Below are 21,144 nucleotides of genomic sequence, written 5' to 3'. Positions count from 1 at the left end.
TTCAATGGTTAGTTTAGGGACACGTTTTGATTAGCATACTTTATGCTTGCATGTTTGCATTCATTCATTTGTCTTGCATGCATCGGGCTCGACGCATCATTCAAACTATATTGTATTTCAATATACTTATTTGAATACGTGTTTTCAACGCATGTTATCAAAGTGTTGCAAATTCCATGATTAGGTAGCCGGGCCTATTTAGTCGCATCATTGCATGTGTTGCATTAGGCATCTTACATAGTTAGGAATCCTGTATTTTTTCTAACTTTATTTTCTTTTTTGGCTTGGAGTACTCGGTAAGATTTTACGCTTTAGCATGCTTGCATGAGTGTGAGTGTTGCCATGATAACATGCTTGCCATGAGGCTATTTACTTAAGTGCTTAACTGCATGAATGCCTGTGGATGAAGGCTTTGTTGCTTGAATTGGAACAATTCGACGTATGTATGTTTTAAGCCCACTTTGCGAAGTGGCAAATCATGTTTTAAGCTCATCATGTTTGATGCAAAAATCCGCGTTTTAGCCCACTTGAGGGTGGAAAATTCAAACTATTTTCGAAAACAAACATCAGTTGATTTGTTCCAAGTCTTGCGACTTAGTCTATATTTGATTGTGTGTGCGTCGCATAGTAAAGTTAGCTAATAACTGGATAAGAACACATGAGGTTTATAAAAACAACATATCATGCTTAGTAGAGGCCGATCCTTTGATCAGGGGAGCAGGGGTACTCATTTCATGACCTTCCCCTCTTGTACCCAAGTTCTCAAGCCAAGGCAACTTTGGTGATGACGGATACGTGGCCTTTGGCACGAGTCAGGGTTTCCTAAATTTCCCAAAAATAAACATTTAGGTGGCGACTTTGTAATTTGGCAAAACAATCCAGTTTTGGCATTATTTGATTCAAAATCTGATTTTCCAAAATGATTTGTCGGATTAGACTCTTTGGTGTTTATCAGTCTCACATGGCACTTTGTGAGATTAGATTCAGAATCGTGACATGAGTCCAAACTGTAGGACCAATTCGAGCTCTCTGAAATGGGGCGCGAAAAATTCGAGTCTACACCGCCTACCTATTATCAGTGTGGGCAGTCAGGGCCCTTAAAGAGGTTTAACCCTCAATTTGGTGGCACATCGAGTGCGTCTGGTTCGAAGCAGACATAGAGTCATCAGTTGGCACAGTTAGTGTAGGCCTTGAGGGCCAATCAAGGAGCCTTCAACTTAATCCGTGTATTAGGCTTATGCTCCGAGGGGTGAGCAGGTGGATTAGAGGCCTTCAAGGCATGTGTATGTTGTTATAACGCTGGATCAATTGCCACTACCTTTTGTTGTGAGAGGTAACTTTTTGTTGTTCAATTCTATTGCCAATATTTTAATTGATACTGGTATATCTCATTCTTTCATATTATCTTCTTTTGCATCCACTTTAGGATTGCAGTTTGCACTGTTGGAGTCTCCTTTATTGGTTGAGACACCTATTGGGGGTAAAGTGGTATTGGGTCGAGTATGTCACTTTTGTGAGATTGAGGTCGAAGATCATCGGCTTTTTTTCGATTTCATTGTTCTTGATATACATGCTTTTGACGTAATTCTAGATATAGATTGGTTAACCTATTATTGGGCTTCGATAGATTGCCTTCGTAAGAGGGTATCAGTGAGCACACCATCAGAATGGTTCTTTTACTTTATGTGTGATCGGGGTAATAGTTCTATTCCTCCGTTGTATGACCTCAAAGGTCGAGGAGAGTTGAATTTTCTTTTTCTAGTCACAGTAGCTGATGAGGGTAGTACAGTTCGGGGTGAATTGTTGGCAGTAGTTCTAGAGTGTCTAGATGTTTTTCTAGAAGATCTCATAGAGTTACTACCACACGGAGAGATTGAATTCTCTATTGACTTAGTGCCAGGCATGACTCCGATTTCCATGGCACCATATAGGTTTGCACCAGCCAAGTTGTGTGAATTGAAGGTGCAGCTTCACGATTTGCTAGATAAAGGCTTTATTTTCCCTAGTACATCTCCTCCGAGAGCACTAGCTCTCTTTGCAAAGAAAAGAGATGGCATATTGCGACTGTGCATCGATTATCAAAAGTTAAACCGAGTAACTATTAAGAACTAGTATCCATTACCGTGAATAGATGATTTGTTTGACCAATTAAAGGGGTCACGTTGTTTTTCAAAGATTTATTTGAGATTGAGGTATCACCAGTTGAGGGAACATGAGGAGGATATTTAGAAAACAACATTCTGCACGTTGTATGTCCATTATGAGTTCTTAGTGATGCCTTTTGGGCTGACCAATGCACCAACTTCATTTATGGACTTGATGAATCGAGTCTTTCATGAGTTCTTAGATCGATTCATGATTGTCTTCGTCAACGAAATCTTAGTCTACTCACCCTTTGAGGAGGAACATGGGGAACACTTGTAGGTTGTACTTGAACTGCTTAGAGCACACCGGTTATATGCTAAGTTCGGGAAGTATGATTTTTGGCTCAACGAAGTTAATTTCCTAGGCCATGTGGTATCCAAGGAAGGGGTGACCATAGATTCATCTGAAATAGACGCAGTGCAAGATTAGGAACAACCTAAGAACGCCTTTGAGATCCGGAGTTTCTTAGGCTTAGTAGGGTATTACCAAGATTTCTTTAGATTGGCTACACTATTAACTAAATTAACAAGGAAAGGGTTAAATTTGTGTGGAGTAAGGCTTGCGAAAAGTCATTCCAAGAGTTCAAAGTTAGACTCACCACTGCTCCAGTTTTGATCATTCCAGAGATGAGTTTGGGTTATTTAGTTTATTGTGATGTGTCTCGGAAAGGTTTGGGTTGTGTATTGATGTAGGGAGGGAAAGTGGTAGCCTATGGTTCATTGGCAGTTGAAAACACACGAGAGAAACTATCATACGCACGACTTAGACCTAGCGGCAGTGATATTTTTGTTGGAATTTTGGTTTTTTATAGGTTTATTTTGGGCCAACTTTGAGCCCAAAATTGAGTGGGTCCCACACGTCTTTTGGGGTGGGTCCAAAGAGGTAACGTGTTCCTTGCCGCATGATAAGTGACACGGTGAAGACGGTTCGTCAAAACCATTTATGAGTGAATGTGAAGTTGACGTCGTTTTCGGGTTCTTGGAATAGGAAATTGCAGAAGTAAAATGTGGGTTTCCTTGAAATGGTTATCCTATATTGGAAACTTAAGAGAACTTATGTATGTATATAAATTCTAGGTGGCAACACCAAGGGGTACCCCAAGTTTGTAGAAGGGAGGAATTATGGACAATGTAAACCTTAGCCCAAACCACCACACGCACGCGTACGGCGCCGCCGCCATCCTTTCGGTCGGCCGAGCCGTGCCGAGCACGAGTGTGGGTTGTGGATTGGGTTGGTTCTAATATTAATTTTTTGGACAAAATGGATTTGAATTTTTTCAAATTCTTGTGGGAAAATTAATTTAAATTTTGCGACAATTTTTTCTGTCCAAACAAAGCCCTTCTCTGGTCTAATTTCCGGCAGGTTCAACCAGTCCAAACAGTTTTTGAAACTTTTTTACACTAGACAAATTATGTTATTCCCAAACAGATTTAAATTTGCCCAGGCAGATTTAAACAGATTCAAACTAGGTTTCAACAGATCTGAGTTTGAATTGCACCTGTTCATTTGAAACCACATCTGTTCACTTCAAAAATGTACCTATTCAGATCTGTCCAACAGTCACAAGTGTGCCTATAAATTCAGAATTACTCCTGCAGAATTCTACATCCGAAAAATTCATTTTATTGTTGTCCAGATTGTACTCTTTTGCATATATATTCTACATATTATTTTAGGAAAAAATTCAGAGAGTAAAGAACACAGGTTTTTGTTCGCTGTACAAATTGTTTGGAGTGCTACTACAATTTGTGAAGATCATTGTATCCTGGGAGATAGACGCCATTAGTCTGTATGCACCGAAGCGGGGCGAATCTGTCTTAAGGACAGACTATCACATGCTCGAGTTGATCTTTTTGTACTTTTACATTTCGGTAAAATAAATTATGTAAGTAATTTATTTTTATTTGTTTGTTTTAGTTTCAAATTATTTATTTTACACAGAAGATTGCTCCAACAATTTTCTTTAGAAATCTGGAGGCATTACCTATACAGGGAGAGATTTGAGGTGTTTTCCGATCACAAGAGTTTGAAATATCTATTCTCACAAAAGAACTTGAATTTGAGGCAAAGGAGATGGATGGAGTTTTATGGAGGACTATGATTTTAAGTTGCATTATCATTCGAGGAAGGCTAATGTAGTGGTCGATGCTTTGAGTAGGAAATCTATGAGCAGAGTACAAAGTATTATCATCCGAGACTGGGAGATGTTGGGCACCATCGGTGAATTTGACTTGCACTTTGGTGAGTCCGTTGAGTTATCCAGTTTATTTACCGTAGTTGCGCAACCTTCCTTAGTTAGCCAGGTTATAGAGTCACAACTATGTGGTCACGAAGTGGAGACTATCCAAGGAAAGATATCTAGTGGGAAGGTAGAAAAGGGCTTGAATGTCCATTTGGACTCGAGTGTGAGATATCTAGTTGACTTTTTTATGCTAGAGTCTTGTAGAGAGGAGGTATTCTGAGAGTTCCACCATTCACTACAAGAAATTGCACTTTTGGCAACTACTTTTGGAGACGACATCAATTTTTCATAGCCAAAACTACATTTTTGGCGACACAGTGATCAATTTTGTCGGTAAAAGTAGACCTTTACTGACACAATTAACTACCATTGCTAAAAAAGCATAATAGTCACTAGGCGCCAAAATTATTGGGTGGCACCAAAATTTCAAAAATTTTAGCTACGATGCTTATTTTTTAGAACTACAATAAGCATCGCTATTAGTGTTCTTACTTTTGGCGATGACAAGTTGGCGTGGGCAAAGAGTTAAACATTTAGCGACGATAACACTATTCGTCGGTAAAAGTTTTGCAAGTGAAATAAGGTGATTTAGTGATTTGTGTTTTTATTATGATTTTTCAAAGAGTTTTAAATATTATAGTTATTGAATTATAAAATTAAAGTGATCATCGAATTAGATCAGAAAATGAACCCATAAAGCCCAAACACACTCTTAAGTTGAGATAGCTAATTTGAGATAATCTAAACTTTTTAAAATAATGTGGTTAGATTATCAATTTCAATATGTTTGGTTTTATTTTCAGAAACTTGTTTCAGAATTTTTTTTTCTAAAAAACTAAAAAAAAAAAAAAATGGTGAAAAAATAAAAAAATACTTATTATTTTTGTATAATTTTATCTTTTAGGAAGTCAAATAATTTTTAAAAACATATTTTTCATTTTTATAGTTCTCAAATTAGTTTTAATTTTTTCAAAAAAAAGACTAAAATTGTTTTTATTATTTGTTCGTTTGTTTGTTTGTTTTTTTTTTTTTTTGGGTGATTTGCCTCTAAAAATTGAGGTGGTGGAAAGTTCCCTCTCAAAATTCCTTTTTTTTTTTCCAGGATAGGTAAATCCCTCGTCACTCTCCACGATTTTCATTCTTTGACAACGGCGAGATTTCAACCTGGAAACAGTGCTCTCTCTTCGGCAGTGAGACTGCTTGGGCGGCAGCAACGATCAACAGTTCGAAGGGGAAGGATTCCATTCTCTTCTCTTCGATCTAAAAAAATATTAGTTCAATTCTTGAGGTATATTCAGATTCCACCATTCTCTCTCTCTCATTCACGCCATATTTGTTCAATTATTTGGTGTTTCTAATTGCAATTTCGATTATGGGTTTGTAGAATTTTGATGGATGGATTAATTTTATGGGTTGTTGGATCTATTTGAGTGTTGGGTTTGTTTGGGTGTCTCATCAACTATTTCAAATGTTGCAACAGAGCCTAATCGAACCTGCATGAAAATGAAATTAACGGTTACAAATCTATGTTTATACGAAGGAGGTTTGATATATATATGATATATACCTTTCGGACGAATCCCAAGCCTATGGAAATGGCCATGGATGAGTCAGTTCTTTAACATCCTTTTCCTTGACAAATCTCTTTTCAAATCCTTGATCCAAACAAAGTTTTCATTTGAAAGCTACAACAGTAGGTGTTTTGAAGAAGGCATTTGCAAAAGGCATTTATTTATGTCAAAATTGTTTAATTTGTCATTTTAAATGTTTAATTATGCTTTTTTTTATTATTTATGTAAATCTAAGGTAAACACAGCGGATGAAAAATTATGGTCATACCTTTTTCTGCAGAGTCTGAATTGAAGGATCTCGCGGGTAAATCACGTGCTTCCTGAATCTGATCAATCAACCCAACAATGGAGTGATATTACAGAATGAATATCACCCACACAAGTCACAGTGCAAAATGGCTCTTGATCATTGTATTTTGGGAGAGAGTCAGTATATAGGAAAAACATACGACATATGTTGTTTTTCTCTTAATCATCCATATCCCATATCATATCAGATATATAGGATAATATCTCATCTGTCCATATCAGTTGATATGATAGATATGGATATCCTGTGTGATTATCCAAGTAAGTTTTGAATTCAAATTCAAACTTACATGGATAAGGTTCAAAATGTTCAGAGGGTCATGCCACATGGGCGCCCAATTTCTAACATCTCCCACTCGGACATGAGTTGGCATGACACTGCCACATCTCTATCTTAATCTCCCCAAAAAATGAACAATCTCATACTAGCCACTGCACCGTGCGACTGCTAAGAACACCTGCATGTGGGAGCTCTATACTAGAAACTCAAAATGAGCCAGCATAAAGACATCAACCCAAAAAGAACAGAAATAATGTCTTATATACCCCAGACCCATCTAATTACATCGGTCCAAAAAACATCTCTAATCCCTCAAAAAGAGCATGTTTGACCCTCTCAATTCTTGCAATATATTCACACTCAATCTGCCTCACATATAGAGCGATGTGAGTTGCCGGCAATGAATATACAGCAGTGGTATAATACTAGATGATCTTCCCTTTGCCCTCATGCCATTTAGTTTAGGATTGACCGCTTTCCCAATGATGTCCCTTAAGGCTGAATCATACGTGACCGCAGGCAACATACCAAAATAGCAGAACATCAACCCCTTACCTTATGACATAGTCAAAAGTCACAAAAGGGTACATAAATGAAAGTCATATCAATAATGACACGTAAGACTCACACGGTAAGGAAACAGGGATCCATTCTCTCACATCATTACTCGGTCGCCAAGAACATATAGTATGAATACATACTACGGTGGAGTAACTCTTCCAAAAGAGTGACGTCATACTCGAAACATCGTACAGATATTAGTCTAGTCGCTTTCTAGCGCCTAACCCGAATTCTCTATTTGCTCACCTTCTAGGCGCCAAATGAGATCTCGCATCTGGCTAATCATAATAGGCACAACATGGAAAATGGGTACTAATATCCATGTTTGATCCTTAACACGACCCCATCTTGGTTGTAACCAAGGCGACATACATAGTGGATTATTTAAGCCTCTCTTGGCTCCAAATAAAAATAAACCATTAGTCTCATCCTTGCTCGCTCCCAAGCGCCAATGGCGATTGCTCGTGTGAGTGAGCCAATCTTGCTTGTTGACATCATCATCTGCTAATCATTATGACACAAACGATAATAGTGTCAACATCTCATCATCTCAAAATAAGTGATCGATTTTAAAAAAAATTTGACCACAGCTTGCGCAATTCTAGATTCCAAACATAAGCCTTATCAGCACCTCTTGCGATAAGTATATACAACAGAATCCACCATGTGCGCCTCACATGAAGTGATTCAAGATCACAATTCTAGATTCCAAACATAAGCCTTATCAGCACCTCTTGCGATAAGTATATACAATGGAATCCACCATCTGCGCCTCACATGAAGTGATTCAAGATCATAATTCTAGATTCCAAACATAAGCCTTATCAGCACCTCTTGCGATAAGTATATACAACGGAATCCACCATGTGCGCCTCACATGAAGTGATTTAAGATCACTACCTCTTGCGCAATAACCTCTCTAAAGATATTTTGGTGACCAATTTGCGTTCATTCTTGATGTGCCCAACTAGCGCATTGAATCTTACAAGGAGCAAATTAATATACTACTAGTAAAACATTCTATCCATAGTCTAATGAGCAAGGTTAATGTCTAAACAACTCAGTTGACCATTTACCAAAGATAACACTTATCATGCTGAATACACCCACAAAGCGTACTTTAGGTCCCACAACAAAGAAAAGATCAAGGAATATAGGTCATTTGTTTCTCCCAAAGACAATCCGAGGACACACTCAATAGCTAAGGCTCTGGCTTTTACCGATAGGTAAGTCAATGGGTTTGCAATTTTGCATCTAGAATCATTCTAGGATATTCCTTATGTAAGTCATCGAAGACAAACCGAGAATTTTCCCAAAACAATCCATAAGGATCATACATCCGAGCATATAAATTACATCACCCATGTCCATCATATCTAAAATAGAGGACTGCCCACCCTAGGTGGCGACAACCTTATAAATTCCTGGCTTATAATGACTAAGTAAGGAAAAACTTCTTTTGGACCATTGATCATGCCTCAGTGGTCTTCATCGATCATCGTTGGCCTATCATGGCTTGACGAAATTTAAGAACCATTATTTGGATAACTGTTTTAGGCTGTAAAAAATTTATTGGAACTAGCAACCTTTTTGCGCTCATAACTTTTCACCATAAAAGCAGAAGGTAAATCCCTACGGATCTACTTATCAAATTCTCTAACGAGAAAGTTGGGTCACAATGTCCACAAATCAATGTTCCGAACTTATGTCAATCATAGCCTAAGTCAAAATAACCTCACTCCCCAGGAGGAAGTCTTCTCGTGGTCTACACTTTCCTCAATGGTGCGACTTTTCGGTATCTAGCGAACCTTATGCCTTAACAATGACTATCCAAATTACGCATAACTTTAGAATAGTTTCGTGTCATAATGGAAAGTCAACCAAATTATAGAAATGGTTAATCCTCAAAGACTTTGTCTTAAACTGCGCAACATTAATCCACTTTCTAAAAACAGGGGACTAGAGCCTTTGGCATTATCCTAGGCTCTTTATCATCTTGCGGAGCAATCATGAATGTTTCCCTCTCAATCACCCAGTGATGACGTGGAAAATTTTCACATTCGCTACCACGCAACTAAGAATGTAGAGTATTCTTCTCTAATGGAGTAATCCATTAGTAGGCACATCGCTCCCACTGTCCCTAGGATATTGGAAATTTCTTCCATTCTCAACTAGGCTACATAAAAGCGATATGCTTAGAATTCTCTATATTATAGAGTTCCAAAACTCTATTCACGTCACCTTTACTAAGAAAATATTATGTGACTTAGTTACACTACCACAAAGCTGCTTACCTATATGCACATGACCCGGAGGGTTTACATGACCGCATACAACAATGCGCCATACGACCCTATGTGTTTATAAGACAACATACAATAATGCGCTATAGAACCCTAGGTCTTAACTTCGCAACCTTATGAGAAGTAAAATAAAGATAAGCTGCTTAACGGTTACAGATCGCCTATACATGGCTCTCCGCTAGCCCATTACTCAAATGGAGTGTAAAATCTGATACGAAGGGCACTTAGTTAGGGATATAGGCAACAAACTAGTGCAATTCCCAATTAGGAAACATTTTGCGCCATTATCCACCTAACATTAGCAATATTTAATTCCTTATCTCTACTACACCATTGTGTTGTTGAGTACTAGGAATAATCAATTTTTTAAGCATCCATTTCTCTTCACAGAGCTTTCTAAAAAATAACTCAAATAGATACTCGCGACCTTGGTCAAAACTAAAAGCACAAAAGCTCTTATCTAATTGATCTCGACCTCATATGTGCAATGTCAAAAATCATCTCAAAACTTTTGACTTATGGGAGATCAAATATTCTTGACTCAGATGCGTATCGTAATCTATAAATGTGTCGAGATTGAGGCTTAGCTATCATACCCTTACACATATCTAGTCACAAATATCATAGTGAACTAAATGCGGCAATACAAATGACCTTCTGCGGCTTTCCTACTTACTTGTGCGCAACCATTGCGAACAAAGTTATACATTCACATGAGAGCATGGTGTCACAAGCGAGTGGGCCCGAGAGGGCCTACTTAAACCATCTTGTCATCATCTCATTAATGTGATTAAGTATAATAAGCCATCGGTTCATGACCAATGTCATAAACTAATTCCAATCATCTTAATATGTGAGTTCTCGAAGACAAGTTTTAAAGGTTTAGCCCCAACTAGGTAATGACTCACGACTAATTCATATTCACTAGATCATAAAAGGATGTCATGGAGATATCAAGTGCGTCTAAGTCGCAAATTTAACTAATAAGTGCTAATCCCCTACACATTCAAGTCAATTTTATTCTCCATACACCTTAGTGCATCTAGTTGAAAGATGACGATACTCTTCTTGCCATCTTTGTTTCTCGCTTCATAGTTACTTGCAATTAATTCTACTATCCACTAGAATGAGAGAATAAGCTATCAATCTATGGCAACTCTCGAAGTAACTTAAGCGTGAATTAGGCTAAAGAGTCTAATTCAACACAATGCTCTCATGAGCTATGCGTCGAATTCTTAGAGTCATAACAACCTTGTCGGCCTTGACCTTTTCATTACTATGCTGCAACGTTTGCGCTTAGTGGTAAACGTTATTAAAAAACGTTAGCCTAGCTAAGGAATCATACAAAGAAACCCCTCCTCATGTCTCACACTCAAGTATGAAAACAGTAAGTGTCCAAACTTAGACAAGTTGGCAATGCTAATAGATTTTGCAGCCACTAAGCGCTAATCTTTTTACATAGTGTTAATAGATTTTGCAGCTTCTAAACGCTAATCTTTTCACTTTGTGTTAATAGATTTTGCAGCTTCTAAGCGCTAATCTTTTAACTTCACGTGATATTTCAACGCACACTATTATAGTGCATGAAATTTTTGCTCCATCCATTCCCAATAATTGGGTAGAGAGCAAAACACTACTCATACTGGCTACTCGTCTTACACTTAATGACTAATTTATTTAAGCTCGCATTTCTTGGATGATGTGACTCTTGAATGTTACTTCATCCAATGATGTAACATTATTTACAAGTCAAATTACAAAGTCAATCCGCACAGTTCAATAGTCAAGATCATAGACAGATCTATTGAGGGCTTGCTAATTTCATAACCCCAAAACTCGCCAACCAAAACTACGTAGCATGCCGCTAACCATAGCGCACACATTAGTTTTTATTATGCCAAACAAGGCAACAAAACCACGGCGACTTTGAGTCCTGTTTCCTTACTTTGGCTCAATTAAGGTTTGACCTAAAGTCTCCAAGACTTTTGCTCATCTAAAGAATGGGATTACATTGTTCACATTTGAACATCTTTACTAAGTCTAGGTCAACCAATTAACTTCCATAAGCTAAGTCAATTTAGAGAGAAATTCGCATTGGGATTAATTTGATTAGCATAATATAATTTTGCCACAAAAATCTAAATTAAATAGTGACAATATTACACAAGTCGCAAGATTGAAAATCCGCTATGCTCGTAATCATCTGCTGCGCCACAGGTGACAATTATCCAAAATTTAATTTAACTTATGCGCAAAATATTGGTTTTCGGGAGTTAATCTACAAAGATTTCTCTCAACCGAATAACCTCCCACAGACTATGGCATGTCTAAAAACATGATAAAAAATTCTAATTCCATACAATAGCATCATAATGTAGATTTACAACCAACTCATGCTATGTCACAATTAATAATGAAATTTAAATAAATAACAATTAATCATGCTATTCTAATTACAACATGTTAGAAACTCTAGGCAAAAAATAACAATATGCTGTATTTAATATTCAAATTATGCCATAACAGAAACTATATCACTTCTGAAATTTTCTGGAATTTTCTGAAATTTTAAATAACTAATAAACACACATAAAATTAGAAATAAATATTCCAGAATTTGGTAAAATGCTATAACTATACTAGTAAATAGTAAACTACAACAGTAGTCTAAAATAAAAAATTCAGCCCCAGAAACTTAATCATGCAACACTAGATGCATTTTAAATCATAAATAATGAATTATTATTTCAGGAAAAATATTTTTTATTTTTACAAAATTTTCAAAATTTTACAGAAGATAAAAAATTTAATTCTGAGTCTAACGGTACCAACCACGCTTAAAACAAAGTTATAACGAATTAATTAAGACCATTTAACGCGATTCAGAATTTAAAACAGAACAAACAGAGCCTTATGCATCAGCAGCCAAGCCAGCCAAGCAGGCGGAGGAAAACGGCGCAGCTCAGCGCACGGCGCGCGTGCGTGGCGCTAACGGCGGGCGTGCGTGGCGCTAACGGCGTGCGCGTGGACAGCGCCGCTGATGCGCGCGTGATGGCGCGTGGAAGTGCGTGGAAACGGCTCACGGCGTCAGGTGGCGGGGCGGACCACGCGCCGCCTTCCACAGTATTTTCTGGTCCAATTTCGGTACTGCCAGACTCCATTTTCCAAAATAAAATCATTTATGGTATTAAAAATGACATTAATGAACATAAAAATAGGATTTTTTATGCTCTTAATCTAATGAGAGTTGACATTTTCCTCCTTTATAAACATTTATGTATATAATGTGTACATATATATATATATATATAAATATGCACATGATTAAAGAAAACACGAAAATACCCATTCATGCTCTGATACCAATGTAAATTTAAGGTAAACGTAGCAGATGAAAAATTATGGTCATACTTTTTTTCTGCAGAGTCTGAATTGAAGGATCTCGTGGGTAAATCACGTGCTCCCTGAATCTGATCAATCAACCCAGTAATAGAGTGATATTACAGAATGAATATCATCTACACAAGTCACAGTGCAAAATGGCTCTTGATCGTTGTATTTTGGGAGAGGGTCAGTATATTGGAAAACATACGACATACGTTGTTTTTCTTTTAATCACCCATATCCCATATCATATCAGATATGTAGGATAATATCTCATCTATCCATATCAGTTGATATGATAGATATGGATATCCTGAGTGGTTATCCAAGTAAGTTTTGAATTCAAATTCCAACTTACATAAATAAGGTTCAAAAGGTTCAAAGGGTCATGCCACATGGGTGCCCAATTTCTAACAATTTATAAATTTTATATTGGAACAATGCTATGGGTCACGTTTTTATTTTTATATCTCCTTTTATATGAATACTCATAATTAGTTCATTTATTTATAGATAATTATTAGACAATCAATGGCAACTAATAATATATTACCATATAATTCAATGATTCAAAATTGCTCAAAAAAGAAAAGTGATACATAGTAATCTCTTTGTATTATTTTTTCATGTTTTCTCTCAATTTTTTTCCTTCTATTCCTATCTACATCTCTTTTTGTGTATACAACTTGATATAATTTTGTTTCCCTATTTTATGAGGCATGTTATTATTTTTTGAACCATATGATCATCTGACATAAAATCAAATTAAAAAAAAATGATTATGATCGGTTGCTTATATCAAAATGGAACTTTTGCATTCTAATAATTTTTTATTCTTACCACAAAATTTGGGTTAAGTTGGATTGTAATTTTTGTTAAGATTTCAACTCAGTGGTGCCCATCCGAGCCAAAATCCTAGGTTCGTCACTGACTGGGGCGAGGTGAAGTTGTTGGTGGCAGGTGGTGGATTGAGTTGTATAGAACTAGTTATGGTTTGAAAAATTGGGACAGAGGTAGAATTGAAACTTTATGATAAGACAAAATTGCGGTAAAAATTTACATAGTCGTAGAGCAGTTTAAAGGGAAGGGTAAGTACTATTACAGCAGCACTCCTTGTACAAAACTTAGGAGATGCCAAATTACCAATCAATCGTTTGGTTATTTATAATTATTATTATTTAAACAACAATAATAATAATAATAATAATAATAATAATAATAATAATAATAAATCACATAAGCCCTTTCATTTTAGTTATTATGAAAATTATTTGTTGTACATCACTTCTCGATCTATCATCAATTTTCAAAATGTCTCAATAGAGTAGAAAGTATAACCCGAGACTATTGTATAATTTTTCAATATGTATAATAGAATTAATAAAAAAAGTTAATTACACAATAATAAAATTGTTAATTCACTGTCCTCAATGCATGCTGACTAGTTTCGTTATGCTATGCTTCCCTTTAGAAGATCAAAGGGATTAATGGCCACCAAAGCTTCTCTTGCCCAAATAATTGATCATGGACATTGTTATTTTTTATTTCTAATATATATATATATATATATATGTATATGTGTGTGTGTGCGCTAATTTCTAGACAATACTCAATAGTATGACTATTGAAAATTATAATTAATTACTTAGAACATACATAATAATGTGTAACCCATTGGGGTGTGCTTGCCCAGCCTCATCCTTACTATCCTCTTTCATCTAAGACCCTACTTTGCCTAGAATTCCACTTTTTAATTAAGTGGGTTTAATCTCTTTAATCGTCTCATTCTTAGCCAATTTAGGAGTCATATTCCCATTGAGATTCCATCACTTACGAGTCATACTTAATTGGGGTTTGACCAATGTCACAACCTTTATTATTATACTGCTACATGACACCACATCATTGTATCACATAAATAAGATCTTACACTTACATGGTCCCACTAAACAATACGTCCCCACAATATATATGGGGTTTGGTGGAGAAAGCATGGCTTTTACTTAAATTATTTACTTATTTAAATTTAAACTTAGATTATTTATTAAACAACCTTAAAGTTACTTTTGCACATTTAATTAATTTGACAAGGTTTATCAACAGCTAATTGTATATTCACTAAACAAAAAGGGGATGTAATGCGCACATGTTTCATCACTCGCTTCAAGCTTTAGATCATTTTGTCAACTCATTCGACCTCCCAGTATTAATTAATGAGTAAACATCTCTATATTTTTTCACAATAACGTGCCATGAGATTGAGTTTTAATTGGTCAATTCTTAAGGTTGTGTTACATTTTACTTATTTTTTTATTATTATTTTCCTTTCTAAATTTTTATTTAAGTTTATAATTCAAATATAAAGAAATTCTAATGTACAAACTTCTTAAAAGAGGTGTATTATATGCATTTTTATTTACGTTATTTTCTTTATGACAATTTTTTTTCTTTAATTATGAGTTTATTTTAGTTATGACTCACACTACTAGAAAATGGGTAAGAAAAAAAAAAGGCAAATATTTGCGACGGAAATAGTGGGTTTTTTGTGATGGAAAAATAAATCTGCCTTTAATGGTAGAGCTTGTGACAGAAAAATAACCGTCACCAAAAATCGATAAAATCGAATCTTTGGTACGCCTCTTTTTGCCATGCCTCATATCCAGTCCATCCGTCGCTAATATTTTTTGCGACAGATTTTTTACTTTTAGCAACGGTTTTTATCTGTCGCTAAAAGTCTTATTTTTTGTAGTGATCATGAGATTTTTTATTATATCTCATGTGATATTTGATTATGACTTTTTTTTTTCTTAGTTATGATTAAGAAAGTATATAATTATGTCATTTTCTTCTTTAGTTATAATAAGGTATATAGCGATCTCGGTCTTTCCCATTTAGTTGTTGTATCCGGACTTAGGTTTCGTGGAGCTTGTCATTGTATATCTCTTGATGTCATCATTTGATTCCTTATTTTTGAGTTATAGGATGTGTTAGGCAGGTTTGTTACAGGTTGGGTGTAATTAGGAGCAAATGGTTGCTGCCCAGAGTTTTGGTCCTTCGCTCGAGCGAGATTTTTGTTGCTCGAGCAAGCTCTGTGTTTTAGATCTTTCGCTCGAGCGAGAGTTGAGTTTTGTATCTGGTGGCTTAAGCGAGAAGTCCTTCGCTCGAGCTTGCGTCTGTGTCTGGTTCTGGACCTAAAGGCTGCATTTCTTCGCTCGAGCGAGATTTTCTTCGCTCAAGCAAGCGAGGTGTATGTTTTGGGTTTCTTCGCTTAAGCGTGCATTCTGTCGCTCGAGCGTGCTTCTGGGTTGCAGACCTGAAGCTTCGAATTGTTGGCTCGAGCGAGACTTTCTTCGCTCGAGCGATGATTCTTTGTGTCTGGTCGCTCGAGCGACCAATCCTTCGCTCGAGCGAGCCCGTGTTATATTAGTAGGCAGCAGCGAGATTACACTTCACTTTTTCATCTCCTCTTTTGTCTAAACCCTAGATCCGGCTACTCCTCTCTCTACACTTACATTCTCTCTAGGGATTGATCTAGTTCTTGAGTGTTTCTACCCTAAGTTCTTTGTAAGAAAGATAGAGGGTTGTGCGGGCTACATTTTAATATGAAAAAATCTCGGATTTGGAGCACTTCGGGTTTTGGTCATCTTCTCCATTTGAGCTCTTCATTTCAAGGTAGGGATACCCTACTCCATCCTATGAGTTTTGTTATAAATTTTGGGCATTTTGATATGTTGGGGTTGTTGGGTAGTTTTTGGAAAAGTTAGGGTTTGATTTGTAATTTATAAAAGGGGTTTTCAAATTAATGTTAAATCCTATGGGTGCTTGAGACCAACAAAAATGGAATTAATGTTGTTGTATTGTTGAATTTGAGCCTTTGGGTTGAAATGTGATAAAGGGGGAAGAATGCCCTAATTATGAACTAAATTAATTTGTATAATTAATTTTGGAAAAATGTAAAAATATGGAATTGAGTTGAGAATAATGAAATTGGGAAATTATGGGATTGAATGGTGTAGTTGAATAAATTAATCACTCACCTATGGAGTAAGTTGATATTATATCTATTTAATGCATTTATTTTCAGTTTAGAAATAACTGCTTTGGGCTATGGGTGGATGATAGTCTTGATTGTTGTAGACACTGTATGTTGATTAGGGAAAACTGAAACTAATCACATTGAATATGTCATTGAATATGATGGTTGGAATAATACATTAAATTTGTGTATTGAGTGATCCCTGTATATGATAATTGTTTATATACTTGGAATATGTGTATTGTGTGAGAGGAGATAGGGGATGTACTCCATGGTTTGAGGGAAGATAAGGGATGGACTCTCAAACCTGTTTGGGTGGAGATAGGGGATGGATTCCATTAATACAACAAATATGTGTATTAAATTGAAGTATTGATACAGCAAATATGTGTATCTATTGTGAAATATGGAAGTGTTAGTATAAGAGTTATAGTCTCATTGAATTGTTTGGCCAGGTTCTGAGCCATGTATATGAAATGATTTGGATAAGTAAAGGAAAATGAAATGTAACATGGACACAAGTGTCATGGAACTGTATTGTGATATAATTGGTTTATAAGTGTTAACCATCTATCTAATACTATTATTTTAGTCATTGCTTATATTTGGTTTAGTATATCTCTACTGGGCTGTGGCTCATCCCATATGGGACATCATTTTTAAGTCTAGGAAATATGTCACCTCCAAGGACATAGCTTGGAAGGTTTTGGGAGTTGAAAACTTTTTTTGTTGCTTTGTTATCTTTTGTTGTATTACATGTAAATTCAGGCTAAGAGCTTAATATGATATGAGTTAGTACTCCCTTTTGTGTAACCAAGTGTTGGCTTAGAAAGTTGTAAGCCGTTGGACATTTACTTTTGTTGTCAACATGTAATACATTTGTAAGGACTACTCTGATGAATGGAAAAGTATTTATTTCTCTTATATCAATGCATGCCAAGAATGTGGGGTTTTATGTATTATTTTGAGGGCGTTACAAGGTAAATATAGTACACACCTTTTGAGGGGTATATATTATAGTCTTCCCCCAAATTTAACCTAAATAGGGGGTGGTTTGAGATTGATTTATTTTTTGACTTATTAATTTTTTACGAAAAAATATATAAGAGAGTAAAGAAATAATGTGACAAATTATAATAAATGCATAAATAAGCTGTTTATTTGCTTTGTTGCCAAACCATCCCTAAATCAACAACTCACATAAAACAGCCCATTATCTGTCATTTTCATGGGATTTTGTTGTGATTTTCTAACTCGATCCACTGAAAAAGAGAACAGGTACAAAGAAAAGCATGTACCCTTCTTGCATATAATAATATGGAATATTGCTCATTGTGATCGTGACAGTGATGTTTTTCCATCCCATTCCAAGTTGATTTTTCTTCCAACTTAGAGCATCCTAATTATTAAATAAGCTCTTTGGTTTTGTTGTCAATATCAAATTTTTTATTTTTTGTAATTTTTTTTGACCTTTGGAATCAAATAATGCAAGTCAGACTAGATGATTTGAAAAATGATAACTTATGTTATGTATTTTAAATTTATCATATAAGGTAACACGAAATTAACTATACCATAAACAAGTTGGTACAACATTAATGCGTAATTTGTCTACATTTTTTTTTTTTTTTTTTGTTGTTGTTGTTGTTGTTGTTGTGAGAAGTCATGTATTAACGCTCAGTCTAGCCTAAGTTACAGTTAACTAATCCTTGGAAGTTCTAAAATTAATGATCGGACAAATTTTTAGTAACCGGTAAAGAGACTCAAACTTGAAATTTTGAATTTTATACTTTGATCTTTATCATCCGACCAACTCCTTTGAGTTTTGTTTGCATTCATGTTTAATAGACTCTTGAGAAATGTTGTAAATTCAACACAAATGTATAAGTTTGGCAATTATTAAGATAATTAAATATATGGAATGTGGGAATGCACAACATGACATGAGTTTTTTGTCAATTTTGCGCAACTCACCAATGGATGGACCTCAGATACTACCATGGAACTTTTGAGCAGTAGTGATTATTTAATCTACAATTTGGTAGACCTATCAATTTAAAATTTTGACTTATATATTATAAAAGGGTAAATTATACTGACACCTCCTGAGATTTATATTTATTACAATTCTTCCCTTCACTTTTTGGAAATTACATCTCCCCCTGAGGTTTAAAGTTTCGGTGATTCTACTTACACCACTCTTTTACCTCCTTACACCCTTCATCTTATTACACTACTTAAAAAAAAATTGAATTCTCAGTACACCTAATATATTACCAAAACAAACCCTATGATAAAAAACTCTTCAAAACCCATCTCTTTACACCCATACTTTTGTGCTGGGCCTGTTCGGTAATATAATACTAAACAATTTGAATTACTCTAGTTCCATGTTACCGGATAAAATTTTGTTTCTCAGCATTATGTTACCGTTCAATTAGATAATTTCAGTTCGCTTCTCAGCAAAGCCAGTAGAGTCCACATTGAAGTGCCTGTTCGGTCACACAATGCGAAACAATTTACAAAACTTCGGTGCTATAATGCCAGAATAAATTGTTTTGTCCAGTCTTTTGTTGTTATACATTTACAGAGCCACTTCCTCCTAAATGATGTGGTAATAATTTGTGCTGGGCCTGTTCGATAATGAAATGCTAGTGAATTTTAATTACTCCAGTGTCGTGTTATCAGACAAACTATTTTTTCCTAGCATTTTGTTGCCATACAATTGGATAATTTCAATTTGCTTCACAACAAAGTCAATGGAGTCCACTGTGAAGTGTCAGTTCAGTCACACAATAGTAGACAAATTACATTTGTCCGGTATTATGTTGCTGGAAAAAATAAATTTGTCTAGCATTCTGTTGCTATATATTTACAGAGCCACTTTGTTCCAAATGATAATTTGGGCCTGTTCGGTAATACAATGTTAACGAATTTGAATTAATTCAGTTCGATAAAAAACATCCATAAATCAGACACGCATCTATAAAATCAAACATAAAAAGTTTTTATAAAATATTTCATAACAAAATCAAGTGTACGAATATCCATAAAAGCATCCATAAAATCTGTGATTATTTGCATCCGTTAATCAAACATGTTATCACAATTCTTCTATATCGATTGTTTCGATAGTTATTATGTCAGGGCTAATAAGAGTACAGAATTGTTGACTATAGATAGTATATGGTTTCTCCTATCCACTAGCACACGGGTGATGAAAATGAATCCAATTATTTGCTATGGAAGGTACTAGATGACCAGGTTGCAGATAAACCTATAATAAAGAAATCAATAAATATAATTACAAAATAAGACATGGTAATGATGTAAGTAGGCTCAGTAGTTACCTGCACAAAATGGTTTTTATTTACAAATCCTATGTAGATATCTCTTCGATCAAGTGTTGCAATTGGTACTGATCTAAGTGGTAAAAAGGTCAAGCATTGTTGCATGGATAAATGGTAAAGAACGACTTGGTAGTATGATGCTATCAAATAGCCCATGTCGGGCATAGTCATCCAATGATTAAATCCAAGGCTAGGTTTGAAGTAGGATAAGATATAGTTAAGTTCATCAACCCTTTCTTGTGAACCAAATAGTTGTACGTAGTGCACTACATTCGAATGCAACTCAGTCAACAAGTTGCGCCTAACTTGTTGCCAATCATCTTCATCTAAACCAATCAATCCAGCTATTACCCTGAAACCACAATTGCCATATGCTTGTACATCTTTGATGTAACAGATATATGGTCTTAACTTCTTCGAAAATAGTTTGAAGTAAGAGATATGATTTGTTGACTGGGTCATACAAACCTACATCACAAATATACAACAATGGATATATGAAATAATTAAAATGAGGCTGAAAAACTATTAAAATACACTTTGTACATAGTTACAAGTTTTATGTAATTATATACATTATCTTTTTTTGCCTTCTTCCGTTGCACTTGCTTACGAACTGGTCTATAATGAACCTCGTCTGTAATGAATTCATGACTGGAGTCCACTAATAATGCAGTACTTGCGTTGTTGCAATAAGTATAAGTATAATCCTTCCAAGCAAAAAAAAAAAAAAAAATTATACTGAAAATACATGGCAATGAGTAGCCGAACAAATTTAAAAAATTCGGCTTTTATATTACCAGAAATGTATCTTTTATTCTGCAATTTGATACCAGACTTATATTTTTTGTTCGGCACTGTGTTGCCGAATTATGTTATTTTGTTCGATTTCGAAACACCGAACAAAAGTCGCAGACCAGCCCAGAAAATCGAAACAAAAACCTACCAAACTAATAAAATAAA

The 21,144-nt window shown here is 35.5% G+C and overlaps 2 protein-coding genes across 2 annotated transcripts; one reads left to right on the top strand and one right to left on the bottom strand.

The window, feature by feature from the left end:
- The first annotated feature begins 1,034 nt into the window (after positions 1 to 1,034).
- On the top strand, positions 1,035 to 2,112 carry LOC145818061 (uncharacterized). The gene is made up of 2 exons (XM_082912776.1): positions 1,035 to 1,143; positions 1,427 to 2,112. The coding sequence occupies exons 1-2, from the start codon at positions 1,035 to 1,037 to the stop codon at positions 2,110 to 2,112; spliced, it is 795 nt and encodes a 264-aa protein (XP_082768902.1).
- A 17,915-nt stretch (positions 2,113 to 20,027) lies between these two features.
- Positions 20,028 to 20,833, bottom strand: LOC145818044 (uncharacterized). The gene is made up of 3 exons (XM_082912775.1): positions 20,795 to 20,833; positions 20,182 to 20,649; positions 20,028 to 20,108 (listed from the first exon to the last, which is right to left on the bottom strand). Exons 1-3 carry the CDS (start codon positions 20,831 to 20,833, stop codon positions 20,028 to 20,030), a joined length of 588 nt encoding a protein of 195 aa, XP_082768901.1.
- Positions 20,834 to 21,144: the final 311 nt, after the last annotated feature.

Source organism: Camellia sinensis, chromosome 2 (assembly GCF_055761805.1).
Source record: "Camellia sinensis isolate YWXY chromosome 2, ASM5576180v1, whole genome shotgun sequence".
Classification (NCBI taxonomy): Eukaryota; Viridiplantae; Streptophyta; class Magnoliopsida; order Ericales; family Theaceae; genus Camellia; species Camellia sinensis.
The sequence above is the reverse complement of the archived record's forward strand: the minus strand, read 5'-3'. Positions and strand labels throughout refer to the sequence as shown.